The sequence below is a fragment of the Macaca thibetana genome, chromosome 5 (assembly GCF_024542745.1).
Source record: "Macaca thibetana thibetana isolate TM-01 chromosome 5, ASM2454274v1, whole genome shotgun sequence".
NCBI lineage: Eukaryota > Metazoa > Chordata > Mammalia > Primates > Cercopithecidae > Macaca > Macaca thibetana.
The window spans coordinates 170882926-170910422 of record NC_065582.1 but is presented as its reverse complement, the minus strand read 5'-3'; the positions used below and the strand labels follow the sequence as shown (position 1 = coordinate 170910422).

Here is a 27497-nt window from a genome sequence, read left to right as displayed (position 1 = left end):
AGATCACACCACTGCATTCCAGCCTGTGTGACAGAGTGAAACTGTGTCTCAAACAACAACAACAACAACAACAAAGAATCTACAACAGCACTCACAATGAACACCATCTGCAGCAGAACTAGCAAGAAGGTGGTTCACAGGCATATTTTGTTGGGCCCCCATGGTATTTTTTTCTCAACATTGTTTGCTAACATTAAAAAGGGTAATTTCATATTAAAATCAGATTTCTCTCCTTTTCAGATAAACTAGAGTTTCTAGCAACATTTGCCTCTTATTTGTTCCTCTTTCTGCCAATTTGGTAGTCTTCAGAGTGAAGACTGGGAAAAATAATCAAATTATTCTGTGGTCTTTCCACCTGTTTTGGGAATTTTTCTTTGCCCACCTGCCTTTGGGAGAATAGGAGAAATAGCTCAAATCTTAGCTTGGCCCTGGCTAGCTGTGGAGACCTGGGCATGGCCTACATGTCCCTGAGTCTATCTGCAAAAGACAGATAACAGGGAGGTGATGATAGCCATAAAGGGCCAATGTGAGGACTGTGCAGGATGAGGCAGGGTGGCCATCCTGCCCCGTTCCTGGGGCTACCGGACCAACACTGGTGTTCAGTTGTTCTCAAGCCTTTGTGGCCTCACGTGGAGCAACTTTCTCTCTTGATCTCTGAAGTCAGAGCTAGACAGAATAAGTTTACACACACACACACACACACACACATACACACACACTCTCTCTCTCTTTTTTCAATCTCTCTCTCTCTCTAAAGAACTCCCTAGCAGGAGAAAGATCACAATCTGAGTGACCTCTAGTGATCCACGAAAGGCCAGGAAGAAGATTTGGAAATCATTATTTCCTGAAATGAAAATGCCTCCACTTGCTCTGGAGACTTTGTGTGGCAGACAGAAGCATCGTTGGAAAGAAAATCCAGGCTCACGTAGGTTTATATGAAAGTCTATTAACTTTTCCTTCAATCAAAAGCAAATAACCACAGATTGTATGTATAAGGGACTAATTACAGTATGTGTGTGTATACATGTGTGTGAGTGTTTAAGAAATAACAAAGATAAAAGAAAAGGGGAACAAAAAAAAACTAGTGCATGAAACTGAGTTTGCCACTCAGAAGCACCCCACTTTATGGTTCTTACTTGAGAGAATTCTCCTGGGAAACACTCCATGAAGCAATATTTGTTATCAAACTGCTCCACACTTGGTAAGTACTAACGTCCTGGTTTGCAGAAGGCTTTTCTTTCATTCTTACGTTAAAATGAATTTTTTTTTTTTCATTTATAGAGACAGGGTGTTGCTATGTTGCCCAGGCTGGTTTTAAACTCCTGGGCTCAAGTGATCCTCCCTCCTCAGCCTCCCAAAGTGCTGGGATTAAAAGCGTGAGCCACCGCGCCCAGCCAGAAGGCTTTTCTAAAATAGCCAAGCACCTTCTCTGTACACTGATCATTTGCCTCTTAAACCTAGCTTTGTCCTGAAATGCAGCCAACACCTGAAAACTGTTGGCGATAAACACTGGGGGAAAATCACAGTCTCAAGCCATGTGAAGGAGGCATCAATTCGGGTTCATTTGTACAACGGTATCACGAGGTGTCTGCTAATATCCATAGCCCAGTTGGTGTCATCGATGGAGGCTAAGTGGAGCTGGCTCAGCTAACAGATTAGAGCCACACTTAGTTATCTTCTGAATCACCTTTGGGTTCCCTCCATCGGAAATGCCAGGGTAATAAGAAAAGATTATGGTTTTTATAGTGAACCGCAAACCCTTAAATAAGGGCTCACAGTGGTCAAAGGGTGAATATTTTGCCTGGTTACCTCACTGAACCCTCACAACCCTATGCAAACAAGCCTCTTATTTTTATTTATTTATTTATTGAGACAGAGTCTCACTCTGTCGCCCGGGATGGAGTGCAGTGGTGCGATCTCAGCTCACTGAAACCTCTCCCTCCCGGGTTCAAGTGATTCTCTTGCCTCAGCCTCCCGAGTAGCTGGGATTACAGGTGCCTGCCACTACGCCTGGCTATTTTTTTTGTATTTTTAGTAGAGATGGGGTTTCACCACGTTGGCCAGCGTGGTCTTGAACTCCTGACCTTGTGATTTGCCGGCCTTGGCTTCCCAAAATGCTGGGATTACAGCCGTGAGCCACCACACCCAGCCTCAAAGCTTTTATTATTCCCCCCTTTTACAAGTGAGAAAACTGAGGCTCAAGGACATTAAATAGCACTTCCATAATGACACATGGAGGCAGAGCAAGGATCCACTCCAACTCAGACCCCTGGGACCTCTAGGAGGGTCTGGGTGGAAAAGAAAGGTGTCCCAATGTCCCTAGAGCTTCTGGGCTGTCATTTCCTAACCTTCTGCAAATAAACCAAATCAAAACTATGATTCTTCACTGACTGCCTGTGGATGGGCTGAACATCCAGGAGACTTGCCAGGGCTCCCACTGGAGGTGGGTGTGCAGGAAGGAAAACAAGTCTCAATTTAATTGTTACCATGAAAGGTGCTTCAGCGAAACTCACATACGGTGTCAGTCTTTGGGATTTTTCTCTTATTGAAACAAAACACTTCAACCTGCCCTTAGAGCTCTACTGTAGAACACAGAATATAGAAAGTAGAAAAAAATTCAAATATACTGTGGACCGTTAAGGAAGGTCACCCAACATTAGTATATCCCTAGTCCCAGGCTTCACAGATGTGTGAAGTGCTAGGCCCTTCACAAGGACAAGTCCTTCCAATGTCTGTTGTAGTAAGAATGACCACAGAATCATCCTAAAGCTTCATTTATGTATTTAACAGAACGAAGGCATTTAATCTAGTTTGAATGTCAATGCTAACAGCCCAAGATGAAATGTTCATTAGCAAGTGAGAAGAGTGGCATTTCTCAACACCGACTAGGGCTGTTTTCTAACATTTTCCTATTTTCCATCATTATCATGTCTTTTTTCTTGTGCAGCAAGTTAAATCCAAGAGTTAGCAAATCTTATGCTGTTCCAGCAATGTGGGTAAAAACTAGTAAATAAGGAGAGCCACAACAAGCTTCTTGAGCCTAGACAATTAAGTCTTTGACGCTATACACAGGACATCTGTGGCACTAAATAGGTGCTCGGTTATTCTCTTATTGATGCTAGAACTGGAAATCTACCCTCCTTTGTAGGAAAGGGCTCACGTGGTGGCGTAAGACAGAAGACAGCTGACGCCTGCCTATTTCCAGCACTCAGATCTGAAGCTGGGAATTAGCCAGAGTCCGGTTGGCTGTGATGATCATGCCTTAGTGACAAAGGTCTGTGGCAGTACTGGTGTGCGGAGAGGACCCTGGCATCTCAAAGGCTGTCTTGCCAGCTTGCACACTGACACCTCCCTTTCAATTGTGGGAGGATTTCTTGGATGCAGCACATTCTTCCAGGCCTACCCGTGCATCTGCCTCTCAGGGAGCCATGGAGTTGTGCCTTCTAGATTCCCTTTTAAGAATGACTTGCCTCCAGCTGGGGGCAGCATGGCCAGCAGAGAACCTCCAGTTGTCAGAGCCTACCGCTCTGGGGGAAGATGGGGTTGCAAAGGCTTAGCTGAGCCCAATGTGGGCAACTCCCTACAGGCCATGCTTGATCCAGAGCTCCTGACCAGCCGGGCCAAGGCTTTGGCAGGCCAACCTCAACTTCTCCCCCTTTCTTTCACAACCATGGATCCTCATAAACATCCTGCACTCCAAACTCCATTTCAGCATTGCTTCCAGAAAATCTGCCTGTGGCAACCTCCACCCAGGCTTGCGTCTCTCTCTCTAGCATCTTCCATGCAGCCTGGATGACTCTTCTTAGAACAAAGAGTACTTTCAGTGCCTTCACAACCAACAGGCAAGCACCAGGAAGCAATTCTACAAATTCAGAGTAGTCCTAGAAGATCCGATGTTAGGGCAACCAAGGTAATTGAGAACAGCTGTCCTCTGATCTTGAAAATCTCAGTCCATATATGTAAGATACCCTCCAAGCATGCTACACCACGAAAAAGAAGGCCAGGACATTATGCAGGCAGCCGTGCTGTCTGCTATCCCCAGAGCATACCTGGCTAATTGATACTTAACTCTATCTTCAACTCTGTCACAATACAGCACTCTAGCCACCAAGCCTTGTGTACTGGAAATATGAGATGAGATGAAGTCAATTTGCCATTTCAGAACTGTATTTATTTAGAGACGGAGTCTCCCTCTGTCACCCGGGCTGGAATGCAGTGGCACGATCTCGGCTCACTGCAATCTCTGCCTCCCGGGTTCAAGCGATTCTCCTGCCTCAGCCTCCTGAGTAGCAGGGACTACAGGCGTGTGCCACCACATCTGGCTACTTTTTTGTGTTTTTAGTGGAGACAAAGTTTCACCGTGTTAGCCAGGATGGTCTTGATCTCCTGACCTCGTGATCCACCCACCTTGGCCTCCCAATGTGCTGGGATTACAGGCGTGAGCCACCGTGCCTGACCGAGAACTTTATTTTTGTTATTATCACCATTTCTGCTCTCAGCTGAATGTGCACTCCTAAAATTCATACATTGAAATCGTAATCACAGTGATGCTTTAGGTCATGAAGGCAGGGCCCTCATTAGTTTCTCATTAACGCCTTTAGAAAAGAGACTCCAAGGAGCCAGCCTGTCCTTTCCGCCATGTGAGGATTTGGCAAGACGACGCCACCTATGAGAAAGTGGTCCTTCACCGGACACCGAATCTGCTGGCACCTTCGTCTTGTTTTCCCTGCCTCCAGAACTGTGAGAAATAAACCCTGGTGTCTACAAGCTACCTAGTTTAAGGCATTTCGTTATAGCAGCTGGAATGCACTCAGGTAACTTCTCTTCCCCTAAATGGAAAATTATAATGAAAAGTTCTGAATTTTTTACAATGTTCCAAGTTTTAAGTCCAGGAAGCCACTTATCCTTCTGAAAGGACAAATTTTATGACTTTCTGGTTCTGTTCACCTTGAAATCTGACCAAGGTGCAGCATCAACTGTTATTAGGTAATATTGCTTAAGATAAGGATGTGCCTGACTGATGAGCAGCTTCTGGCCTGGGAGGCTCTAAATAGAAATACCTGGTGTGAAGCCAAAGCTGTGGGCTTCCCTGAATGTGGGCACTTTTAACTGGACGCCTCCCATGTGGAGCGTGAGCCTTCTAAGGTGGATCCCCCCCCATGCACCGTTAGACTCACGCTTTTGCATCTGAGACATCACTGTGTGGAGCAGGGCTCGGGGGACCACTAGGGGGCCAGCTGCATGGGCATGGGAAGGACCACGCCCACTGAAGAGGACAGCCCACTGTGGCCCTGCTGCCCTGCACACTATGGCTCCACCTCTTCTGAGCAGATAGGTCCCTGGCTGACGTGTGGGTCTGAATTCTTAGTAGAGCCTCAGAAGAGGATTGACCTCTGGCAAGCAAAGCTCAGAGTTACCTGATATATAACATATCCAGAACCAGAGAAGCTCCTTACTTCTAGAGAACATAAATTCATAAAGATTTTGGAGGAAGAATTGGGGTTCTTTTTCTGGTTGGTTACAGTTAATTTATTGGAAGGAAGGGAAAAAAGGAAGGGAAAAAAGGAAGGAAGGAAGGAAGGAAGGAAGGAAGGAAGGAAGGAAGGAAGGAAGGAAGGAAGGAAGGAAGGAAGGAAGGGGCTTTGAAAACTGTAACTACTCAGTTTATTTGGTGCAGAGAAATTCTAAATGCAAGGTATGCATGCATTTAATCTGTAATGATCTACAACCATACATAGCATTTTAAGATGACACCAAATTTTAGTTGCTGAATAATTCCGTTGTTTAGAAATCTACTGAACATTTAAACTCATGGCATCATAGAACACTATGTAGAGCATGATTGGAGACTAGCATTGATAAAGTATCACACACAGAGAAGTGAAGGCATCAACAGCATGCAGAAAATTCCGTGCCGATATACAGGAGATGAGACGGTTTATCACAGAACAGGCATGCACTTCCACACTTTGCTTTACCTTGTCATAACAGGATTGTGAATACCATATAAATGATCTTTATGATAACCATTATTACCATTTTCCATACTGTAACAAAAATAAATACACCAAAACACCATGTTATCTCTCAGATGAAGTATTTACATCATGGATTACAAAGACAATGTAATGGTCACGAAAAGTATGTAACAATTTGTTAAATCTAAAAACAAGACAAATGAGTAGTTTACATTTTGCTCCTTTTAAATTTCAAAGACCAAATGACTACTTTATAGATTAATAAACTTAGCACATAAAACTTTCATTAATTCATGAAGTATTTCTTGAGCACCTTCCCTGCGCCAGCCCTCTTTTGAAGAGGCATTGCAATTTATTTTTGCCTGGACAGATTTGCTGTTTCTACGTAATTTTAAGATGCCAATAACTTAATGTTTAAGGTCCATTACATAATAATATAAACCTCCCCCATCCCATCTAAGAATATAGTTTTTTTAAAAAAGGCTTACTTTTTCATGGGTATAGTTTCAACACTATAAAATACAAAAAAGGGAGATAAAATTAATTTTTTTAATTATTATGAAAGCTCAGCAACTACATCCCCCAGATATTTACTCTAACACAGATACTGACAGTGCAAATTCAGGAGAGACCCACATTGAAAGATGGGCGAAGTGAAAAACGAGGCATACACATTCACCAGACACAGAATGAGGGGCAGACTACAGAGCCAAAATGGAAAGTGTAAAAACAGTTATCATAAAGTGAAATGCCAGGTCCCCGAGAGAGAGGAACTGCAAACAAGAAATAAAAAGGCTGGTTAGGGAAGCTGAGAGGATTAAGCAAGAGGAAAAAAGCTGTTAAAACAAGTATAGAAAAATCAGTACCAAGAAAAAAAAAAAATTCACCTGAATAGAAATGACCCAACTACTACTACTAAAAAAAAAAAAGAAATCAAGTTTAATCTCATCAGAACTCATCCTTAGCAACTCTTTGAAGACAGCACCACCCAGGAAATGACCCCCGTGTCTGTGGAAGGCCACATACTTACTCATCGTACACGTCCTCCGAATCCATTCGACGATAGTACTTAGCCAGTTTTACCGCAAAAATTAGAGCCGGAAGTAAAAATACAGTAGCTTTTCCTATGCCAAACCAAAACAAATTCTAGGAAAAAAAAAAAATCAGGAGAATTGAATGTTTGAAGATGGGAAATGGGAAAAACAGTTGCTCAGGGGATTTTTTTTTTTTTTTTTTTTGGAATTTTAAAAAATGAGCTGTCATTTTGTTCTTTAAAACAATTTGAGAATGTCATGTGGACCAAGCACTATGTGAAATGTTACTCACGTTGTTAGGATTCATTTTATCTTTCTAAAAACCTTAAGTAGATCCTAATATTATGTTTATTTTACAAAAGGAGGAGCAGTAGCAGCAAGTGGCAAAGCCAGGATGCGAATCTAGGCCACTCCAACCCAACTTCTAACCACCCCCAACAGACTCTCTTTGTTGCCCGACTGTCCAGTAATCAGAGCATGGATGGCCAGCAGGTCTGAGTTTCAATCCTTCTTATGAGTTGTATTTTTTTTTTTTTTTTTTTTTTTTTTTTGAGCCAGAGTCTCACTCTGTCCCCCAGGCTGGAGGGCAGTGGCGCGATCTCGGCTCACTGCAAGCTCTGCCTCCTGGGTTCACGCCATTCTCCTGCCTCAGCCTCCCGCTGGGACTACAGGCGTCCGCCACCATGCCTGGCTAATTTTTTGTATTTTTAGTAGAGATGGGGTTTCACCGTGTTAGCCAGGATGGTCTCGATCTCCTGACCTCGTGATCTGCCCTCCTCGGCCTCCCAAAGTGCTAAGATTACAGGTGTAAGCCACCGCGCCCGGCGAGTTGTTTGTTATTAAGATGACAAATTAACCCTTCTGGCTTTGGTCTGCGTCTGAGCAGTTGAGATGCCTGCATCTTCATTCCATAACATTACTGTGTCAAGAAGTTAGAAACAATGCTCACTGCATGCTAGGGTCTCAATCAATGTTCCACATTTAATTTAACCAGTCTTGAAGGTACATAGAAGCTAGATGGCCATGTTTTGTCTAAAGAGTAATGTTAAAGTATAATTTTTTAAATAGTTGCCAACATTTGTAGGTCACATTTCACACGTAAACCTGGATTTACATCTTTTCTTCAAAAATCTAAAGTTCCATCTTCTAACATTGAACCCTTGTTCCCACAAAGCAATAGTCTGGAAGTGGTTCTTCCTTCAAGGGGACATTTGTCCTCAGTGGTGACACAGTCTACACCACTCACATCTGCAAGGTGATATTCCAAATGATTTAACCTTATGGACAAACAATCAGGACCCATGCATAGATGTCATGGGCTGAATGCCACTCTGGCCAGCATCCTACACTTGGCCTGCTATGTAAATCTGCAACCTGCCAAGTTCCTATGTAAGTTCAAGTCTGACGATATCCCTGCCTTAGGATAATGCTGTCAGTAACACTGGAACGACTCTCCCCAGCCCACCATGAGGCCAAATGCCACTTGGAAATAACACCTGCTTCACCCTCACAGCTTGACCCTGCATTTCTGCTTCGCTGCTGGCTGAGTTCAGAATTACAGAGGTGGCACCTCTTGGCTCTTAACTTCCAGTCAATTTGTTTCCCTCTACGGTCTGTTAGATTTCTGTTTTCAACCTTGTCTTGAGAAGCTTTATAACTTTATAATGACCCTATCCTTTTTTCTGGAAGCTACCTCAATCCTTTTGAGGACAACTGAGATACAAAATAAACATGTGAGCTAGTCCACAGTCTATCTGATTGACTAAATGGATGCCCAGAGCTCTTCCTTACGATGTAAACCCTCTGCTATACAGTTTCAGCCTATGATCTTCCTGAGCAGCCTCTAGGCCTCCCCTCTGTCCCTGGATCTGTGGAGAGGCATCTGGTGCCTACGTGGTTCGACTGAATGGGGTGGGTGGTGGAGGCTGGACATAAAGAGAGGTCAATTCAGAATCAAGCAGGTTGGACTCCCCTAATGAAGGCTTCAGCCAAAGCTGACGGCAAGGGCCACCAAGCACAGGACAAAAAAGAGTAGTTGCTAGAGGAAGGAAGCATCCAGGAAGCAGGGCTCAGGGTCTGCGTGGTTGGGTCGGTGGCAGAATCCTTTTCACTCAGGCATGAAAGTCCCTCCAGCAGACAGATGGACAAGTGAATGAGGGAGATGGACAGACAGGGCAATAGGGATGAACTGTGACAGAGACAACAACTGATGCCACCTGACAATGCATCAGTGATACTCTGTGCCAGGTATTATGCCAGACAACAGGGGCACAGCCTTGAATGCGCTGGTGACTCATGGAGTGGAGAGTCTAGAGTGTGCTGGAGGGACGGGTCTTAATCAAAGAAACATATAAACATGTAATTGAAACAGCAATAACAACTCTAAAGGAAAAGCATAGAGTTCTACAGGAATGAGGAAAACGGAACCCAACCTAGTTTGGGGAATCAGAACAGTCTTCCTGGAAAAAAGACATGTTTGAGCTAAGACCTGAAGACTGAACTACAATAGTAGTGAATTTTCACTGAATGTTGATGTTCCAACAGCGTGAAGGGCTTTACATGTGACCTCTCAGTGAACCATCAAAACAGCCCCATGTAGGCGAGGAACTCAGGAAATTTCAGGAATTTTTCAAAGTCACAAAGTTCTGAAAATATAGAAGTGGAATTTTCATTCAGACTTCATGTTCTCCACCATTGTGTTACCAGACCTAGAGGAGTTAGGTCTTACAGTGGGGAGTGGGTAGGTGGAAAGGGGAAGAGGAGAGAGAAAGAGAAGAGTGGTGTGTGCCCATCTCCAGTCCAGGCAGAAGAAACGGCATATGCACGGGCCCTAAGGTGGGGAAACTGAGATGTATTTGACAAAGTGAAAGCAGATGAGTGTGTATGGAGCACAGAAAGAAAGGCAGGCAGGCAGAGAGCACACAGTGAGATCTGGAATGGGGAGGCCCAGCCATGCAGAGCCTAGTGTGATGACCTATGAAGGATCCTGATCTTTAGATAGCAACGGGAAGCCACTGAGGTGCTTTCAGCAGAGGGAGGGGATCCACTCACAGAGAGTCAGCGTCTATTGAGGAGGGAACAGAGCTGAGGATTAAGCCTGATTAACTGGAACTTGCCATCCCGATAGTCACATTTCCAAGACTTTTTAATGACAAATGAAGTTTGGTGCAACTTTGGGGTTGTATATGTAGTTGTACTGAGTATTCTTTTGAAGATTAGAAATCTGCACACCCGTGACTGTCTTTCTGATTATTCTGAACTAATAGGAGTTTTCTCCCTGCAGGTTTCCTGACTGGTAAATATAATCCTGGTAAGGAAAAAAGATAACCGCCCAGAATTTTGACTTTTCTAGTCTATTAGCATATTAATACATTGATCGAAATGTTGCATTTTAGGTTTTGGATTCCCTCAAGCAGAAAACATTATTAAAGTGTATATCACAATTCAGAAAAACAACCAAAGATGATGGATTCATTGCATCTTCTTTTGAAAGATGAAATCTTACCAGGGGGTCGATAATGTAGCTACACAGAAAGACATCAACAGCAGTATCTAGAGCGGTGGCCACAGGTTTGCAGGATGCCACTTTCTCACTGATCTAGGGGGGTGGAAACACAGGCAAACTTTGAGCCGCATCCACAAAAATCCACAGGAATGAGACGTGCCATTTACTTTTGACCTGGTGTCACAAAAAGGATCTCCATGTCCTCCAAGACAGGGGTCCCCAACCCCCGGGCCACAGACTGATACCAGCTAGTAGTACCAGTCCGTGGCCTGTTAGGAACCGGGCTCCACAGCAGGAAGTGAGCGGCGGGTGAGCAAGCAAAGCTTCACCTATATTCCGCCTCTAATGCAGCAGCATTAGTTTCTCATAGGAGCATGAACCTTATTGTGGAATTGCACATGTGAGGGATCTAGATTGTGCTCCTTATGAGAATCTAATGCCTGATGATCTGTCATTGTCTCCCATCACTCCCACATAGGACCATCTAGTTGCAGGAAAACAAGCTCAGGGCTCCCACTGATTCCACATTATGGTGAGTTGAGCTTATTTCATTATATATTACAATGTATTAATAATAGAAATAAAGTGCACAATAAATGTAATGCCCTTGAATCATCCCGAAACTACCACTGCCCCCAGTCTGTGGATAAAACTGTCTTCCACTAAACCAGTCCCTGGTGCCAAAAAGGCTGGGGACTGCTGCTCTAAAACATGGAACTGACGGCCGATGTGCATGGATGAGTTCTGCATATACAGTTACGGTTGGCCCTCCATATCCCTGAATTGTGCATCCATGGATTCGACCAATCATAGATTAAAACATATTCAGAAAAAAAAGAGAGTTGCATCTTTACTGAGCATGTACAGACTTTTTAAATCATTATTCCTGAACCAATACAGTATACCAATTATTTACATAGCATGTACATCGTATGAGGTATTATAAGTAATCTAGAGAGATTTAAAGCATACAGGAAGATGTACATAGGTTATGTGCAAATAACTATATCTTTTATATAAGAGACTTGAGCACCCAAGGAGTTCGGTATCTGCAGGGGGCCCTGGAACGAATCACCCATGGATACTGAGGGACAATTGTACATATTTTAAAGCAAGATCCTTAGTCTCTCTGAGCCTTGATTTCCAGTTTCCTCATTTGTTTTGGAAGAGTGAGACCCAACCTACAGGACTCCTGAGAGAATTAAAAAGTTCTTGTGCCCAGCGTAGTGTTTTAGTTCAAATTTGTTACCTGGCCCCTTTGTTACCTGAAAAAGGGGGTGGGAAGCAAATGGAAGAATTGCATATGGCAAAGGTGAGCAAAGGGGACCAGGAGGTGGCTGTCCTCTGACCTGGTGGGCAGCCCCAGAAGTCTTGGTCCTGCACATCAATATCCTTTCACTTATCTCCTACCAAATTACGGGAAATTTAATTTTATTTCTTCCAGATTTTACCCTAGAAAAATGACTATCCTAAAACATGACCCCCCCTTAATATTCATAAAAGATAAACTACTTACAGAGAACTCGATCCACTGCATATAGTGTTCAAAATATCCTATTATTGTTTTCCTATACTTCTTAGTTTCCTGGAAAGAAACAAAAGATGAGTAGAAGCCTTAAAATGATGACAGCATACTTAAACATCATAAATATTTAATCTGTAACATTCAGGTGCCCACTTATGGACATGCTTACTTTAAAAAAGAAGACTCACCTCAATAATAACAGAGGAAATATTGTTTGTGATGAAGTTCTGAGCAAAATCCAGAGAAGCTAGAATCCTATTTACTCTCTCCTGAAACACACAGCCAGTTAGCAGGGTATCAAGTCATACAAAGATTTAATTAGATGATTTGCATATTAATTCAAGTACTGTAACTCAGCTCCACAACACCATGACCTGGACCTCCTAGTTAAGAGGAAGACAGAACCCGCCCAGCCCCCTGAGGGCAGGGAAGGAGATGAGCTGAGAGGGAGCATTTACTCCAGGCCAGACACTGGGCTAGTCCTTGATAGGAATGGCCTTGCTGGAAACTCACAAGGAGGCAGGAAGGAAGGTACTGTTTGCTAGGCTCCCTTTGCAGATGAGGCAGCTCAGCCTCTTCAAGGTCACCATGCTGGGGAAGCATACGACAATGCTGGGATTTGCACCAAACTTTTTTTTTCCCCACCGCAAAGCCCGTAGTCTTTGCACCACAACACAAGCAAAGACGAGTCCTCTGCCAACCCACATGGCAGCTTGGTGCAAATTGGAAAAGGGGCCTTTTCTGCCCAGGGACCTCAGGGCACAGAGCCTGGCCGGTGAGTCAACGGCCAGTTTCTGCCCCCTACTAACCCCCTTGGCTGGATCCCTCATGAAAGGCCTTGTACCACTGCACACCCTCGCCCTGTGCACACAAGTAGCAAAGCACCTGCACGTAGTCACTGGTGTGTTTCCAGGTTCCCCTGGCGTGAGACACACACTCATGAAATGGCAACTGTGATCAGAGGCATAGGGAGGGTCCCGGAGCAGAGTAAATGTAAACATCTTCAGAGGAGCTGAGCCACGATGTTGGCCTCATTGAGAAAAGTGGAAGGAGGGAACATTTAGTTTTATCATGGGGGCTGATGCTCAAAACCTCTCATGGACAGGCTATTCCGTTCAATGAAAAACTATCTTCTGAGTTGCCGGTTGGTGCTGTGGATACAAGATGAATACTACACAGCCTTGCAGCTCAGTGTCTGCTGAGGGAATGCTTGCAGCCTGCACGTGGCCCCTGTGGTAGATTGCATTAGCTGTTCAGGATTATTGATACGCTCCTTGGATGGCTTCCCAGAGCGTGAAGTGTACTTCCCCAGCCAGATGATGATGTGACCATGTGGCTTGCTTTGGCCAATGGAATGCTGGTGAAGGGGCAGGGTGCCCCTTCTGAGCAGTGGCTTAAAGGACAACCTGTGCCTCCTCTTATCCCCTGAATTCCACTATGAGGACATGAGGTGCCCCAGACAGGAGCTGCTCCTTCAGGCCAGGTCTCTCAATGGAAAGACGTGTAGAGAAGCCTGCTGTCAAACCAGCAGGGAAAATGAGCATTTACACTTAGAAGGCACTGAGGTTTGGGCTTGTGTGTTAGGTAGCATTATCTCTGTGAAAGTGACCAATGTACCTTCTAAGCTTGCATCCTACACATCAAAATATAGATTTCACCTACGTACCTAATAGTCTGCTAAGATGATGTCTGCACTTATAGAAGTACTTGCAGAAAGGAAATAGTAAGAAAACCCAATTTGGTATTTAAAATAGGTAGATAACTGAGGCTTTTTTTTTTTAAACTTAAAGTACCTACAAAAATCACATTTCTAGCATTCTTTGTGTGGTGTTTTATAACAAAACCCCATGATGGAAAACAAAGTAAACCCTTACCAACAATCCATTGCCTGTGCGTTGAAGTATCTTGACACTTTGGTATAGAGTGCTCTGGTGAAAAACAGATAATATTTCCAAAATTATGACATGAAACAGCAAGATCATATACCTTGTGTCTTCCCTTCCCACAAGACAGCCATCAAATCTGTCTTTACACTGTAATGGTTTCATTCTAGAAAAAATAACCAGCACAATTAACAATGTGTACCTTCTATGCCTCTGGTGTAAGAAAACCTGAAGAAAAAAATTGGATATATATCCTAAAGCTGTGAAGAACAGCAAATCACATGTGAGGCATCCAAGAAATCCCTTTGAATTAGGTTTGATCAAAGCGGAAGGCATTATTTAAAACAGAGCCTGCCCCACAGGAGTGGTTAACCTGAATGGTTTAGACTGGAGGTTGACAAACTTTATCTGTAAAAGGCCAGAATAAACACTTTAGGTTTTATCTGCCATACTCCCAACTACTCAACTTTGTCCTTCTAGTCAAAAGCAGCCACAGAGAGTTTGCAAATGAGTGGGTATGGCCATATTCCAATAAAACTTTATTTACAAAAACTGGTGGTAGGCTGAATTTAGCCTGCAGGCTGTAGTTGGCAGGGTACCTAGCTTGCCAACCCCGGTTAGATCATAGGTCACATGTACGAAGCACTTTGCCTATTTGTGGACAGGTTGCCCGAGCTCTGAAAAGGCCAAAGGGTCCTGTGTAATTGGAAAAAAAGCATTTAAAAAAAAAACAGACGCAAAGTCAGCTTAAAATATTAACAAATTTGTGTTAGGCATAAACAAGTGTACAGAAAATTGTAAAACGCACTGGACACAAATTAAGAAAATTCAGTGAAAGGACTTTGTGAATAGTCTAATAAATTAGGAAATCAAGAGAGAAAAAAAGGGTACTAGAAACTAGTCCTGGAAAGTTTGGTGTTGGGATGTTTGGATGTTCGGATGTTGGAGTGGAGTGGATTTACTTGCTTGGCCAAACCTGAGCAAGCTGATTCAGTAACCCAGTTTCCACACACTTCTCTCCTTGCTGGCTACAAATATGGCCCATACACAAGCAGAATATAATAATTCCTCCTCTTTACTGAGATCCTCTGAGGTCAGGTCCTTCATCTCCACGAACAGGTAAAAGCAAGGCAGTTACTGATCCCAACATTTTTAGATGAGGAAACTGAGAAGCTACAATAGTTTGGAGAGCCAGAAGCAGGATTTAAAACCAGGTCTGTCTGACTCCAAAGTCCACGTTCTTTCTTTGCTAGAAACTGCCTTTATTGCATTAAGAAAAGAAGTCACAAGGTGGTGAGAAGCAAATGGAAAGGATGGAAGAGGGGAGAGAGGAAGCAATGCCCATCAAGACAGCAGACAGGGCTAAGTGGCTACAGAGAGAAGCACTTAACCTCACCTTCACATATTTCTAGACAAAGCTTGGAGAAAAAGAATCGAGTGAGTCCACAGCACTGTAGCTAAATGCGGGGCATAGGAGGGCCTGCTCACAACAATGGAAACTAGAGCAAGGTGGAGGAGACAGCCACAGATTTTATCTAACTGTTCACACTCAAATGAAAAACGGAAGGGAATAAGCAGAAGAGGGAGGTGCAATTATTTTGTCTAAAGCTCAGCTCAGCTTCTGGGGCTGAGGTCAGTCAGCTGGGACCTACGAGAGATGAGCATGTGTCATGAGGCTAAATGAAAGCCAACTCGCTGCAGTAGATTTTGCTCAGGTCACAGTGAAATACAATACGTTGTTGACTGTTACCAGTGATTGTTCTATAGGAAGGACTCGTTGCTGGTGAATCGTTTTAATAGTTTGTGCATCTCTTTTCAGGGAGTTCCTCAAATTTCCTGGGGGCTACAAAAAGAATAAAAAACAAAGATCAATACCATCTTTCCAGACTCAAAGCACTCTCGCTATCCTCAGGGGCCCTGCGCAGCCAGGAGGGCAGCCATGACATAAGCACGCAGCCCTCCTTGTGCAATGATGGCTGTGAGTGGACATGGGGGCTGGTGTGAGGGACAGGGCCAAGACACCCTCCTTCAAAGCACAGAACCATGGACTCTCAGCAATAACCCACACCCAAGAGCCCTCCCTGAGTGCCAGAGGCTGTGTTCTCTCCACCTCACCATGATACAGCCACTCTCAGCTTCTCATTTTACAAGTGAGAAAACCAAGGCTCCATGGAGAAATTTCTATTTAACCCACACTCAATGAGTGTTTAATTTATTAATGAATAACAATTCTATAAGGTAGATACCATTACCCCATTTTACAGATGAGGAAACTAAGGCAGAAGGGAGAAGTAACTTGCCTAAGCTCCTATCCTGAGTCAAGACTTAGACCCAGGTCTTCCTCAAAAGCCCAGGTTCCTCATCACCATGGTGTGCTGCTTCTTGGATGGGACCAAGTAGTCGCCAACCAGCAGAGGAGTTGAAAGGGGAAGCTTATGGGGCTGGGGTGGTACCCCTCTCTTCCCTCATCACTTACTATTGGTAATTCAAAGCAACACATGAAATCTTCCTCCCACAGCCCCAGGTACTATTCCCTACACTGCAGGAGAACAGCCTGCAGTGTGCATGGGCAGGTGTGCTTAGAAGTGGAGGGGCTAATGGGGTGGAAACAGATCCAGAGCTAAAGTAATGAGGGTGCCCACACTCAAAGCAGAGGGTAGAAGACTGCAGTCATCTTGAGATAGAAGGCAGGTGGGACTTCGGACCAGATTGAAGACTGGTGGAAACCAGGAAGAGGAGCCCAAAGCACCTCTCCCTGTCCATCACCATAAGGCATGCCCGCCAGCTCATCGACAGTTAACCATTGCCATGGCAACACTGGGAAGTTACCACTCATTTTCTAGCTATTTCTGAACAACCCGCCGCTTAATTAGCATTCCATTGAAAGTGGTTATAAATAAGACTACAAAACTGTCCCTAGGCTGCTACTTTCTGCACACTGCCTGTGGGGTCGCCCTGCTCCAGAAGAGCAGTCTCTGAGCTGTCACACTGCCGTTACCTCAATAAAGCAGGTTTCACCTGCCCTGCATCAACCCGACACCATCCTGGCAACATTCAAGGCTCAGAGAGGTTTGAGCCACATGGCAATGGCTGTGGACGGAAACGTAATGACACGCACAAGAGAGGTGTTTATGAACAAGGGATTACTCACAGCGTGAGGAACCTCTTCAGCAGCTTCCCTAAAAATGGCACTGACGTTTGACATCTACAACTACTACAGTATTTAACCGGGTGATTTGAACTCACCAAACTATTTGCTTTTGCCTCCAGATCATACGCAAATGATAAAAGATTCACTCCTGCGGGGGATTTACCAGTCTACAATAGAAGTGAACAAAAATTGTCTTATGGATATGGGATCTTTAAGCCTTAACACAACATCTAGTAGGCAAGAGATTAAACATGGATTCATGACCATAAAGTAATCACGTGAGGTTAGACGCTCTTAAACAGGTGGCAACGTTTGCATTCTTATTTATACATATAAAGCCATATTTTTATTCAATCATATTATTCAACTGTGAAAAGGAATGAAGTACTGATAATGTTATAATATGGATGAACTGCAAAAACGTGCTCAGTGAAAGAAGTCAGACACAAAAGGTTGTGTGTTATATAATCTTTCTTTTTTTAATACCCAGACTAGGTAAATCCATCTAAAGAGACCACAGATGGGCCGGGCGCGGAGGCTCACTTCTGTAATCCCAGCACTTTGGGAGGCCGACGTGGGCGGATCATGAGGTCAAGGGATCGAGACCATCCTGGCCAACATGGTGAAACCCCGTCTCTATTAAAAATAAAAAAAAAATTAGCTGGGTGTGGTGGCATGTGCCTGTAGTCCCAGCTACTCGGGAGGCTGAGGCAGGAGACTCACTTGAGCCCAGGAGGTGAAGGTTGCAATGAGCCGAGACTGCGCCACTGCACTCCAGCCTGGTGAGAGAGCGAGACTCCATCTCAAAAAAAAAAAAAAAAGAGACCACAGAGGGGTGGTTGCCAAGGGTTTGGGGAGGAGCAAATGGGGTCAACTGCTTTGCTTTAGGGTGATGAAAATGTTTTGGAACTACATAGAAGCAGTAGTTGTGCAACACTGTGAATGTACTAAATGCCACTGAATTGCTCACTTTAAAATGGTTAGTCTTATGTGAATCTCATCTTAATAAAAAATCAAAAGCAAAACAGAAATACACATCTGACGTTCTAATTTCCCCTAAAGGATCAAGCATGAACACATGCGTCATACCTGAGCCAAGTAGGTGTCATAATTCATTCTGTCTATTCCACAAGCAGCAAAATCCTGAAGGCTTTTTCTTCCTGCTGCACCCAACAGAAAGATATTGAGATTTACCTTCAGACTTTCCAATTCACTGCTTATGCTTGCAGTATGCTGCAAAAAAAGGAAGTTACAAATCAGTCCCTTATTCTCCAAGAATGTCACAAATCAAATGCTTTAAAAGAGCAATAAAAGCTGGATGTGGCGGCTCATGCCTGTAATCCTAGCACTTTGGGAGGCTGAGGTGGGAGGATCGCTTGAGTTCAAGAGTTCAAAACCAGCTTGGGTAACATAAAGAGACCTTGCCTCTATGTTAAAAAAATTTTAAACATAAAATTAAAAAATAAATAAAAAAATAAAGAGCAATCAAACCAGAAAGGACAAAAGAATGTGCAAGCACTTGACTGGCATCTCTTCCTGGTACTTCCCGTCCTGTTCCTTTCCCATCTCTTTCTTTATGGGTCCCATGGCTTCTAAACCCCCAGCTTTGACAAACAGAGAAGCTGAAAGGGACAGGGTAGGCTGGCGTTCCAGGGAAGGGACCAGCACATACAAGAGCTGGGAGTAGGAAGAAATGGGACATATCATTTGAGAACAGTGTTTAGTTACTTGGGCAAAGATTACGGAAACATGGTCGTTGATTCAGGGTTGTACTGATAGTCAGCAGTTTCCAGCAGCATCGAGTGCCTGCATGTCCCAGGCAACCTCTCCAACTGCTACCCGCCATAGCACACAGAGAAGTGACCCACAGCATGATGGGCATCTATTTAGGGTTTGGTTACAAAATTATGTATGTTTAATGCATACATATATGGACTATTTAGGGAAGATAATAAACTTTTCATATACAGCTTTCAAATATAGCTTTTCACATTTGAAAACCATCAAGCCATCATGGCCTCATGGTAACTCTAGCAGCGGTGGGCAAGCTGTGGGGGCTTGGGAATAGCCTCTTCTCCTGGGATCCCTTTGTTTCTGCTCTCATTCAGGAAACCCAAAAGAGAGAGCACGCTCCAGATTCTTTCCAGCAGAAAGTCAGAAGAGGCCTCCAGGTACAGGGAGTGGGGCTGGTCTAGGCTAACGGCACCCTAGGCCTGGGCAGCTGAAACTCTTGCTCTTTCTTCAGGCCAGTGTGCTCTGGAATGGCCCTTCCTCCAAGTCTCAAGACTCAAGACTGGAGTGTGGGCTCTGGCAAAAGAAAAGAGGAGGTTCTGTTGGCTTCCATCCTTTGCTTTAGTTCACACTGGAGTCCTGGGGCCACCATGTGACTCACAAGGAAGGAGGACAGTGTGGAACATGCTTCTCCACACTGAGTGCCCAGTTTCAGGGACTGGCAGAAAGGGAGGCTGGTCTTGGAGCGAGAGCCTTCCTGAGGAACAAACAGGGATTGTTCCCACAAAAACGTCTATAGTCAGCAAAACGACATCTTTCCCTGTGAAGTGTCCATAGCGAGGCCGCTCTAGAGGCTCTTGCATAATACATTAGAAAAATTCAAACCACAAGAAAGACAACTGGTCGGGCAGTGAGAAAACGTTTTGGAACCAAACAGAGGTGAAGGTTACACAGCCATGTAAATATACCAAACGTCACTTTGAAATAGTTAATTTGATCTTATGCAAATGTCATCTCAATTTCCAGAAAAGAAAGAAAGACAACCGGATTTGGTGAAGGAATGTGTTATGTCGATTCCATGACGACTTCTAATTACCTCATTAATGTTGAGATAGTCACTGATGTCGAAGCTGTTCTCCAGGTGAAGAGTGCCGTAAGTGCCTCTATTCTTTTTGCAGTCACTGTGGGAATGAACAGAGAAATTAGGACCTAGAAAAGCTGTTGCAGCTACCTATGTCCACCGCTGAAGAGGAGGAGGAAGGCTCACTGTTTCTCTTTGTTTAATCTGTGAACACAGAAGTGGGGCTGGGTGTCCCAAGTGGCCACACAGATCCCTCAGTACCCACCACCTCTGACTTCTTGCCTTGTTTGACTAACCGTCATGTTCTTGGAAGAGATGCAATAGGATTGATAAATCAATCTTTCCATCTGTCTCCTACATGCTCTAGTTCTGCTGTGGACCACAAGTTTACAGATTGGGAAGAAATAAATTCTCATTAAAAAGAAAAACAATACTTGCTAGAAAGAGATACACTGCAGAGTAGATTAGGAACTTCATTAAATGATTCTATCAAGCTCCTGCCAAGAACATTTCTACTCTGTATTTCCAGGGCCAAGCTGTACTGACTAAATATATGCTTAGACATCTATCCTCATGGTGAGGACAGAGATAGGGAGGAGACGCAGACATCTCGATGGTCAGCACAGTTTGCTGTAACCTAACTCAGCCCCCTGGGTGAAATGGCCTCACCTCGCCATGCCTCAATCTTATCTCTAAAATAGGAAAATTTGACTTTTTTAGACTTGACTGAGCTAAGAAGGGTAGGCCTTATTGGATGTGTATTCCTGCCACAAAAATAGTGGCATCCAGGAATGCAGCATCTCTTCCTTGCCACGGCAGCCAGGGCCTTCTAGGCCTGAGGGATGCCTAAAAGAAGCAACTTTCCCACATCCCTAGGAGGTGTGATCCTTCCCTCTAGAGAACACGCAGGTTGGTGTTGTTGGAACTCAGAGCTTGATTATGAACAACCAGAGGTAACACTGGAGGGCTCTGCAGGAGCCAGAATCACAAGGAGCTAGCATGCCAGGCTGAAACACTTGGCTTTGTCCTCTCAGCCTAGGGATGGTGAATGGGTTTAATTATGTAGAGAAAAGTCAACCGATTGCTAATGTATGCCTAGAGCACACAGTCCAGAAGGAGCCTGAGGCTCCCTGGGCTAAGCAGGAGACCTCAGTTGACTATCAATGTCTACCCTGAGTATGGAGGATGGGCACCAGACACTTATCAGCTGCCTCTGCCATGGGCAATGGAGAAACTTAGGCAGGAAGTGACACATGTGGTTGGGCCACATCACATCATGCTGGGAGGTTTGGAGGATGGAATGAGAACAAGGAGACCAGTTAGGAGAGAGAGAGACAGAAAAGAAGAGAAGAGAAGAAGAAGAAGAAGAAGAAGAAGAAGAAGAAGAAGAAGAAGAAGAAGAAGAAGAAGAAGAAGAAGAAGAAGAAGAAGAAGAAGAAGAAGAAGAAGAAGAAGAAGAAGAAGAAGAAGAGGAGGAGGAGGAGGAGGAGGAGGAGGAGGAGGAGGAGGAGGAGGAGGAGGAGGAGGAGGAGGAGGAGGGCAAGAAGAAGAAGAAGGAGGAGGAGGAGGAAGAGGAGGAGGAGGAGAAGAGGAAGAGGAAGAAGAAGAAGAGGAAGAAGAAGAAGAAGAAGAAGAAGAAGAAGAAGAAGGAGAAGGAGAAGGAGAAGGAGAAGGAGAAGGAGAAGATTTAAGAAAGATTCAGAAGACGAAGCCTACAAGCAACATTTATAAGTTCATTCTGAGTGTTGTCTCAGGGCTCCAGAAACTCAGTTTTCACTGCTGTGGGCTGAATAATGGAAACGAGGACTTTTCTCTGTCCTTTAATTTTGTATTCGGCCCCAAAGTGGTAGTGGGATTTTTAAAAGCTCCCAAAGAGCAGCCTACTGCCCCTACCTCCCTGCCTTTGTCTGTGTCCCTCGGCCTAGGTGCCTTTTTCCTTCTTCTTGGCCCAGCCAATCCCCACTAACCTACTAAGATCAGCTTAGGTGCCATTACCCTCAGGAAGTCCTTCCTAATCCCTCCATTCCCACACTGCATAAGACACCCATCTTGGGGCTTCTAGAGTAGCCTCAGTACATTTCTATCACCTGTAGGTATCACCGTATTCTAGAACACCTCTTTACAGATCTAACTCTCTACTAGGTTTTCCTTGACAGTAGGATCAGAGTCTAATTCAATTTTGTATACTATCTCAGGTATCCCATTACCACAGGTGCTCATATAATAATAAAAGCAGTTGTTAGTATGGTACCTAGCTCCTGTTACGCCAGGTGCTCATATAATAATAAAAGTAGTTAGTACGGTACCTAGCTCACAGAGTGGCGTGGATGTTAAAGAAGTTTATACATCTGAGGTGTTTCCATCAGTCTTGGCATATAGAAAGCACCATGCAGGTGCTAGCTCTTAGAATTTTGTTAAATTACCACTGTGACCACTTAGCATAATATTTATTAGGTAATAGAAATAAACAGTAACGGCCGGGCGTGGGGCTCACGCCTGTAATCCCAACACTTTGGGAGGCTGAGGCAGGTGGATCACCTGAGGTCAAGAGTTCGAGACCAGCCTGACTAACATGGTGAAACCCCGTCTCTACTAAAAATACAAAAATTAGCTGGGCATGGTGACAGACACCTGTAATGCCAGCTACTCAGGAGGCTGAGGCAGGATAATCACTTGAACCTGGGAGGCAGAGGTTGCAATGAGCCGAGATGGTGCCATTGCACTCCAGCCTGGGTGATAGAGCGAGACTCCATCTCAAAAAATAAATAAATACATAAATAAATAAATACTTAGTAATGACGTAGCTGTATTTATTTTAAAATAACTTCTGTGGTTTGGCTATAGGAACTAATGACCATTGATTAATTAAATGTGTGCATATTTCAAAATGTTTTTTAAAAGTACAAAAAGAACCTAGCAATACCTAAAAGTATAACAAATTCACAAAATGCTGAAGAAGTCTTTTGACTATCAAATGATGGCTAAAACTACTAAGCTATATAATAATGCTAGGCATAGGGTTAATACTTGCTTAAAATTGCATAAAGGAACTCTGAGAGAGTAATAAGAACACTAAGAATGGTGGTTCACGTGTAGGGCATGGAAAGGCTTCTGGGCAGATGGGGACCTGTGTCTCTGACTTACAAAGTGTTCTGCTCTCAGTGTGGGTCACTATCGCCCTGTGTATTTTTAGTTTCATTTACTATGAACACACCATGTTAACACACATCCTCTGGCCCTTCGGTCTCACGGTGGGAGAAATAAGTGTCATCGTTGTTTAAAAAGCATCCTATGAATTGATTTCAAATACTCTTAAAGTGACTCCCTTCCCTATGGCTCATAGCAGAGAGCTGCCCATGGGTTCGCGTCTAAGATCAGACACCTAAGACTTCCAGCCATCAGACTAGGAGCCCATTTTACCACTGGGAAAAGCATACACTACACAGATATATATCACCTGAGGTCAGAAGTTATTTTATATATACATAGTTTTTTTGTTTTCTTTTTTTTCCTGAGAGAAAGTATCACTCTGTCGCCGAGGCTGCAGTGCAGTGGCACGATCTTGGCTCACTGCAACCTGCACCTCCCGGGTTCAAGCAATTTTCTTGTCTCAGCCTCCTGAGTAGCTGAGTCTACAGGTGCATCCCACCATGCCTGGCTCATTTTTATATTTCATTTTTAGTAGAGATGGGGTTTCACCATATTGGTCAGGCTGGTCTCGAACTCCTGACCTCAAGTGATCCACCTGCCTCGGCCTCCCAAAATGCTAGGATTACAGGCATGAGCCACTGTGGCCAGCCTAGATGAACAGTATTAAGAACAGTATTGTTCATCAAGTCCAAATGATGTATCAGGCACCATTCGAATCTCATGTATCTTACTTAACCCTAAAACCACCTCAGGGTCAGATTCCTATGACCACAACCCCCATGAAACAGAGAAGATGTGGAATTGCCCAGGGCACAGAGCCTCCAGGAGGGGGCCTGGGTCAGAGTTCAGAAGGCCTGACGGCAGACAGTTCTTGAACTGCATTGCCTTCCTCCTGTCGGTGATCCAAATCACTGAATCACCTGTTCGCTATTCTTGTTGGATGGCTTTTATTTAGAGCAACGTGGTTCCTGAACAAGATTTCTCATGAGGTCCCGTTAGTGCATCATAGGGTCACATTAACCAGCGAGTTCCAGAGATTATTGGAGAGCAAGACCTTGAAACATCACCTTTCCAAGGTCTCAAAGGCTTTCAGTAGAAGGAATAGGTTTTTGATCTAATCTCTGCTGTGTCTTTAAAATACTACAGGACAGCTTATCTCTGAAACAGGAAAGTCATATAATTAAGATTTAAAAACACTTCAAATGCAAAATTCTCATTCCGGAAAAAGAACACTTTAAATAGCAAAATGTATAATGCAAATATTGATACCTGTAAACCTGTTGAAAAGTGAGCTTCATCTCTGATTTATTAAACAGCTTCCCAGAGAGATAGTATTCCCAGTCTTCATTTAGTAAGTAGGGTGTATCCAAAACCTGGAACATATTAGGAAGGATTTTCGAAAAATCAGTTTTACACTCACATACATACTAATATAATAAAGTGAATATTCTGTTGAATATATTTTTGAAATTTTTCATAACATTATTTTTCTGGTTGATTTCCAACTTATAGCTAGAAAATAATAGTATAATTGGAATAAATCAATTGACCACTGGGTAGCATCAATCAAAATTATTAAAATTACTTTTTTTGAGAACTTTTCTTTTTTTTCAGACAGAGTCTCGCTCTGTTGCCCAGGCTGGAGTGCAATGGCACTATCTCGGCTCACTGCAACCTCCGCCTTTTGCGTTAAAATGATTCTCCTGTTTCAGCCTTCTCAGTAGTTAGGACTACAGGCGCGCACCACCACTGCCCGGCTAATTTTTGTTGTTTTTTTTTTTTAGCAGAAACGGCGTTTCACCATGTTGGCCAGGCTGGTCTTGAATTCCTGACCTCAGGTGATCCACCCACCTCAGCATCCCAAAGTGCTGGGATTACAGGCGTGAGCCACCATGCCTGGCCGAGAACTTTTTAATCTTTATCTTAATAAAACAAACCCATATAAATAGAAGCAGAGTAGACCATTTGATCAGAAGAGCTAATATACAGCCATGAAGTGGTATACCCAGTGCTGTGCTATTTCTGTCTCTGGACAAAATGTATTAAAATTCACACACTCTCTGCCCCAGCACTACACATATTTAAGATGGGCAAATCAGTGCAGGACCGTGTATGTGCTTGACAAGTAGAAATGGTTTTGAAATATCCCCTACTTAAGAAAAAGTATCTTTGAATGATTCAACACTCTACAGGAGATAATGATGCCTGGCTTGATGTCTTTGTTTTATCAAAAGGCCAAATGGAGATCATTTGATGCGCTGGTGATCTCAACTTAATCTCCCTCGACCAATGAAATAACTAAAACACCGTCACAATAGTATTCACCTGATTTCATAACAGATCTTAGGCGGAAAAATGTATATACAATGAAAGAGTGAAATATAAATATATTTTAAAAATCAGAATCTGGAGAAAAAAAAACACAGAAAAGCCAAAATTAGAAGCCAGACACTTAGAACACAATTTCCTCATTAATGAAGAAAGCAAAACTGCCAACTTGCCCCCCGGAATCTGTGGGAGTTGGACTGAGAAGGAGAAAGCGAAGCTTGAATTCAGTTCCTGGTGGCACCACTAGACATCTGCCAGGTCAGCCCTCTGTCACGAGACATCCACTTCTCAGTCTCTTTCCTTTCAAATTTAGGGCTCATCTGTGTGGACACCTCTGTCACCTGGGAATCTCCCAGGGTGTGTGGGAGGAACCTGAGAACTGATCTTCTGATGTTCCCAGCCACATTTGGAAACCACTGCTGAGGAAAATTCTATTCTCCCCAAATACTGCAGTCCACATTGAGGGGCAGGACTTAACTCCCATCCCTGATTTCACTTATGATCAGAAAATAAGGACACTCCCATATTTTCTTTCTCTTACAAATAAAAAGAATCTATTGCATTTATTGAATATTTAAAAATTTATTGAATTTAATAATTTCAAGAAATTTACTGAATTTAAACCAAACTGCTTATATGTTTGCACTGCTCTTAAAGTAACACACAACATATGAAGAAATCCAAGTTTCTGTTCAAGTCCTTTCATAATGGGTAGAAAATCATATTTACCCGGAATAATTCCTTGCTCGTGTAAGGTTCACAGATCAATTTTTCCACATTTGCACCAAAGACGAAGGTAAGAACCACAATGATCATCAATATCCAGCAAAAGAGGAAACTTAATCCAACTCCACTGGAAAAAAAATATAAGGTTAGTAATTCAAGAAAGAATGATTCAATAGTACCTATTGATACTTACTAAATCTACCTATACTCTATAAAATAGACCTGGGGTCTTCAGTGTTATTCAGGTGAAACAGATCATCCACCTAGGAGTGACACAGGGCTTGGGGACCTGGGGAGGGGCAGTTCCAGGACAGGCGGGGGATCACTGGATAGGGGCCTTGGGGACCTGGGGAGGGGCAGCTCCAGGGCAGGCGGGGATGTACTGTATAGGGGCCTGGGACCCACAAGGGGTGGCCAATAAGGGGCTGAAAGCACAGGGGGAGCACAGCTCGACTTCTCTCTGAACAAGAGCACTCTTGGCAGTGTAAAGGATGGACTGGACAGGTGCCAACATGGATGGGACATCATTGCAGAGGCTGTTATCATGGCCCATGAGGGTGGCCTAAGGGGACAGGATTGGTGGAGAGTTGGTGGATGATGGTGACGTAATATAGGAGACACAGGAGGCCTAATATAGGAGATAGCAGGACTCGGAAAGCACTGGACACGAGACGTAGAGGCAAGGAAGGGCTCCTCCAGGGGCAGTGCCAGGGAGCACCGATGCTCTGCAAGGAAAGAGAAGATGGGCTGGATGTTGGTCTTGTTGCCACAGAGACATTGAGTGCAAAGAGTGTGTAGGAGTCAGTATGTTTGGAGCTAAGATATCTGGGTTTCTGTTGTACGTTAGGGAACCAGCAGCTTAGCCATGGTCATTTATCCCCAGGGCTGGCTTGGAGAGAGAAACAGCCTAGGGCTAGGTCTGGAAGACTTCAACATTTACAAAGACGGGTGGTGGAAGGAGGGCCAGCAAACCGGAACAAGATGATGAGGCCAAGAAGTAGGAAGGCAACCATGTGGGTGTGATGCCACCTAGGGGACAAAAGGAGTGTTTGCAGGAGGAGGGAGTGGTCAGCTGTCACCAACCAATGTGCTGTCTGCATTGTACAGAGAGGTCACTGCCAACTTAAAACAAGTGCAGTGATGGGGTAGGAAATCAAATTGGAGTAGACTGGGGAGTCAGCAGGAGAGGAGGGCACAGGCAGCAAGCTCAGATCACTCCTCTGAGACCCGGCGTGAGGGAAGGAGAGCTACAGGGAAGAGGCAGTGTGGGCAAAGAGTTTCTGCTTTTATTTCTGAAGAAGGGAAAGAACAGAGCCTGGTTAAGTGTTGAGTGAAAGTCAAGGAGACAGGAAGAGAATAAAGACATGGAAAAGAAAGGGGATGATCCATTTTTATCAGGATCAGG

The 27497-nt window shown here is 44.0% G+C and overlaps 1 protein-coding gene across 11 annotated transcripts in view; it reads right to left on the bottom strand.

Moving 5' to 3' along the window:
* Window positions 1–27497, bottom strand: part of PROM1 (prominin 1) — a 156029-nt gene that overhangs the window by 5180 nt on the left and 123352 nt on the right. For 5 of the 11 annotated variants that reach the window (XM_050789895.1, XM_050789894.1, XM_050789897.1 and 2 more), the window contains 13 exons: window positions 26096–26219; window positions 24308–24411; window positions 19904–19988; window positions 18166–18309; window positions 17172–17243; window positions 15676–15768; window positions 13917–13970; window positions 12231–12311; window positions 12034–12102; window positions 10518–10610; window positions 7009–7124; window positions 6467–6490; window positions 5979–6047 (listed from right to left, as the gene is read on the bottom strand). In XM_050789895.1, coding sequence (XP_050645852.1) covers window positions 5979–6047; window positions 6467–6490; window positions 7009–7124; window positions 10518–10610; window positions 12034–12102; window positions 12231–12311; window positions 13917–13970; window positions 15676–15768; window positions 17172–17243; window positions 18166–18309; window positions 19904–19988; window positions 24308–24411; window positions 26096–26219 — 1128 coding nt within the window. The remainder of the gene's footprint in view (window positions 1–5978; window positions 6048–6466; window positions 6491–7008; window positions 7125–10517; window positions 10611–12033; window positions 12103–12230; window positions 12312–13916; window positions 13971–15675; window positions 15769–17171; window positions 17244–18165; window positions 18310–19903; window positions 19989–24307; window positions 24412–26095; window positions 26220–27497) is intronic. The other 6 variants (XM_050789901.1, XM_050789903.1, XM_050789904.1 and 3 more) reach the window with 2 other exon arrangements.